The sequence below is a fragment of the Sebastes fasciatus genome, chromosome 7 (assembly GCF_043250625.1).
Source record: "Sebastes fasciatus isolate fSebFas1 chromosome 7, fSebFas1.pri, whole genome shotgun sequence".
Classification (NCBI taxonomy): Eukaryota; Metazoa; Chordata; class Actinopteri; order Perciformes; family Sebastidae; genus Sebastes; species Sebastes fasciatus.
The window spans coordinates 1,334,744-1,338,932 of NC_133801.1; the positions used below are offsets into that span (position 1 = coordinate 1,334,744).

General features: G+C 38.6%; 1 protein-coding gene across 3 annotated transcripts in view; it reads right to left on the minus strand.

The window, feature by feature from the left end:
- LOC141771037 (protein NLRC3-like) overlaps positions 1 to 3,898 on the minus strand; it is a 30,325-nt gene extending 26,427 nt beyond the window's left edge. For 2 of the 3 annotated variants that reach the window (XM_074640923.1, XM_074640924.1), the window contains exons 1-4: positions 3,762 to 3,898; positions 3,284 to 3,463; positions 2,055 to 2,129; positions 1,468 to 1,608 (exon numbers count right to left, since the gene is read on the minus strand). In XM_074640923.1, the coding sequence (XP_074497024.1) occupies positions 1,468 to 1,608; positions 2,055 to 2,129; positions 3,284 to 3,463; positions 3,762 to 3,874 (509 nt within the window). In that variant the 5' untranslated portion in view covers positions 3,875 to 3,898. Of the gene's footprint in view, positions 1 to 1,467; positions 1,609 to 2,054; positions 2,146 to 3,283; positions 3,531 to 3,761 lie in introns of those variants that run through there. The other variant, XM_074640925.1, reaches the window with a different exon arrangement.
- Positions 3,899 to 4,189: the final 291 nt, after the last annotated feature.

The following is a 4,189-nucleotide window of genomic DNA, read 5'->3' on the forward strand; positions in this document are numbered from 1 at the left end:
GTAGTAGTGGTAGTAGTAGTAGTAGCAGCAGCTAGAACTTTTAAAACTGTAAGTCGTTAGACAAAATATAGTAGATAGAGTTACTCTATAGAGATTTTTATTTTGAGTTCCCTGTTAAGATACAGTTACCTTCTGTGTGTGTGTGTGTGTGTGTGTGTGTGTGTGTGTGTGTGTGAGAGAGACAGAAGTACTTTTAAATCAGAGAGGCAGAGACTGATCAGACAGACAGTAACTGGATAGGCTTAAATAGAAATTAAACTTGTACAGTTAAAAAGAGCTTAAGAGCAATGCACCAATCAGAGACAGGCAGAGACTGATGGAGCTCTAATCAGCCAATCAGAGACAGGCAGAGACTGATGGAGCTCTAATCAGCCAATCAGAGACAGGCAGAGACTGATGGAGCTCTAATCAGCCAATCAGAGACAGGCAGAGACTGATGGAGCTCTAATCAGCCAATCAGAAACACCTGTTTGTGTCTGAAAGTGCTGAGTCATGGTTGGGAATGACTGGTGAAAACACAGAGAAGGTACTACCTGAAAAAGACTCCCTCAGTTAAAAACTATACGTTGTATAGCTGAAATCTCTTCAGTTTGAGCACCTCAAGACTTTGATAAAGATGTAGACGTGTCATTTGTGTGGATAAAGTTAAAAATGACTGAGAACTGGCAGTTTAAAAAATCTCCACAGTTGAGTTTTTGTTCCAGACTTTTAGAGATGAATTAACATTGCAGCGGATGAGAGAGAGGAAGGGATCTCTTGGTGCTTTGAAGGAGATAAATCCCAAACTGTAAGACCTATTGCTTAAATGAGCACATCATCTGAAAGAAAACAACAATACCTACGTTTTGATGTATTAATTATGTATGAGGAGTGGAAAGTGTGGCTAGGTAGCAATTTGTTCGGATAATTTTTAAAAGATTTTTAAGCTCTGCTCCACTCTAGCGATGATGTCACGCTCTCTAGCTTTTAACGACCCACGCAATACACACCCATTATAAAATCTGAAATGGTCTGAAAATTTCATAAAACGTAAACTGCGATAAATTAAAAACTGTAAAAGTTATCAAAAAGCTGAATCATAGCTTAAACAGTTCAAAGACTTGTAACCCGTTTAAAGTTTAAATGAAGTCTGTAGCTGAAAGTATGCGGAAGCAGTAGCATTTCAAAGTGGAGTAGGTTTTAAGAGGATTTGAAGATTTTCTCCATTGAGTTACATTGTAAAAAGAAATGTTGAAAAAGCTTAATATTTTTAAAAAGTATAAATAGTTGAAAACAAGTCAAGATATAGCACTAATGTCCTTAAAGAGCTGAATATTTTGATAGCTGAACGGTTTCTGTAGCTGAAAGTATGCAGGACTAGTTAAAGGCCAAAAAACGTACGGAAGAAATAGTTGAAGTTGAAGAAGATGAATAAACCTTAGAAGATCAATACTGGGAATGCTGAATCAGCATTCCCAGTGTTATTACCTTCCATCAGCAGCTTCTCCAGCTTTAAAGACGATAGGGAAATCCATAGACCAGTCACTCTTCATGGACACACAGCTGGGTTCAGGTCCAGATTCAGATCCAGGATCTGGTCCAGGAGAGTCTGGTTTCTGTCGCTGCATCCTGACACAAACAGAGACAGTGATGAGTAACGTTCTCCTGTTCATCAAAACTTCATCTGAAGAAAGAAACCGTCTCCTCTCAGTTGATTAGTTGACTAATCAGTTGTTGACTCTTTGTTCATTAATAAAGTTAGTAGTTAATATTATAACATTCAGTAGTTAATATTATAACATTCAGTAGTTAGTAGTTAATATTATAACATTCAGTAATTAATATTATAACCATTCAGTAGTTAATATTATAACATTCAGTAGTTAGTAGTTAATATTATAACATTCAGTAGTTAATATTATAACATTCAGTAGTTAGTAGTTAATATTATAACATTCAGTAGTTAATATTATAACATTCAATAGTTAGTAGTTAATATTATAACCATATAGAGTAGTTGAGTGTGTGACAGTGAGTGAATAATGATGGTGGACAGTTAGAGATGGTCATCTCACCTCTGAGTTTTGCTCTGAGTGGTTTTAGAGGGGGGGACTCCCTCCTCACACTGATCCATAGCAGAGTCCACCCTGCTGGGAGAGATGCACTCTGGACATTTAGAACAGAGAAAACACCTGTCATCAATCTGACATTAATCAGCATTCACTATTTTAATACATTGACAGCCCTAATATATATATATATATATATATATATATATATATATATATATATATATATTTGACCACTTTACTCGTTCATTAGTAGTGTTCTGTTTTAACACTTCATAACATCTGTGTTTAAAAGTGCTACATAAATAAATGTATTATTATTATTATTCTATAAAACAGTTCAAACAGTGAAATGCAGTTTACACCTGAATGCATCAGTAATAATAATGTCTTCATATCATGTATTATAGTACAACACTCTCAGTTCCTGCTGATCCGTTAAAGGTTCTGTAGATGACATTCAGAGCCACTAGATGTCGCACTAGAGCACCAGCATCTCAGACCAGAACTAAATGCCCCCCCCATCACATGACTTCTTCCTCCTTCATTCTCTGCTCAGGACGCCATCACTCCACTAATATCTTTACATAGCAGATCATGAGATCAAAATCTCCCTTTAAGTACATTTAGCTGATAATACTTGTGTACTTTTACCTGAGTGACGTTTTCAAAGCAGAGCTTTAACTCTTACTAACAAAGTACTTTGACAGTGTTGTATTTGTACTTTTACTGCAGTAAAGAATGAACTTTAGACTGCTTTACATCCTGTCATGAGTTTGAAACATGAATAATCAGTGAGAGTCAGTCATGTTTAATGTGTCACTTATTGTCATCACACTAACAGAGAACCTTCAGTCCTGTCTCTCTGCTTCTCATTTGATTACTATATATTGATCTCCATGATGGTTAGCATGGTTAGCATGGTTAGCATTGTTAGCATTGTTAGCATAGTTAGCATGGTTAGCAGGGTTAGCAGGGTTAGCATTGTTAGCATAGTTAGCATGGTTAGCAGGGTTAGCAGGGTTAGCATAGTTAGCATGGTTAGCATGGTTAGCATAGTTAGCATGGTTAGCATGGTTAGCTGAAGTTAGAGCAGCTGGTGATGCTGAACACGGTGGCTAACAGCTAACTGTTAGCACAGAGCTAAACTCTTCAACACAAACAGCTTTTCACAGTTTGATGAAACTAACATGAGATCAGCTGAGAGTCATTCAGAACTGAAAAGGGTCACTTACCAAAAGTTTAACCTGGAGGAAACATCTGAGACACAACGGGACAAAGTGAAAGTAAAAAACTGTTGACACAAGAAGTCACCTGAGTGTGTCGGCCCCAGGGTCTCTTCCAGGGCTCGTATGCCGTTTGGTGCTTCGCTGTGCCGGTGTCTTTCAGTGTTCCTGGCCCCTGGTTGGTTGGAGCTGGAGGTGAGGTGAGGTGATGAGGAGATTAGAGACACCTGCCCACTGTTCCCCTGCCTATAAAACCCAGCCCATCCTGATAGTCTGTGGACTTTAATCCCCTGGCACCAGAGGTGCTATGTCAGCTTTTGCATTGTTGTAGATTTCCTTTAACATTCCTTAAGTTATCCTGGCAGCATGTTTTCTGTCAGTTTAATTTGTTTGTCAAACAGTGCTTTTATTCGTTTCAAGTGGGAAGACCACTAGTCAGAGTAAATGACAACGTCATCCAAATACACTACACATCCTTCCAAATTACCAAAAACCATGTTCATCCAATGTTGGAACGTCGCAGGTGCGTTTCGCAACCCAAAAGGTATGACTGAATATGAATGCAGCCCAGTTGGAGTGATGAACGCTGCGATTTCTCATGCCCTTGGAGACAAAGGGACCTGCCAATAACCTTTTAAGGGTTATTAAAAGGCGACGCCCAGCTTAACGACGACGGTTCAGCGATGCCATTTTTCAACATATAATCAATTTCAGAATCTAAAAACGTACGCTCCTCTGGGCTGACTCGATAAAACCGTTGTTTTATCGGTTTTGCATCCCCTACGTCGATGTCATGTTCAATCATGTGTGTACAAGATGGAACATCCTCAAACAACATCGGATACATAGCTATTAGCTCGGCTAGCTCTGCGCGTTGTGACGTGGATAAGTGACCCAAAACACTATCAAGGCTCA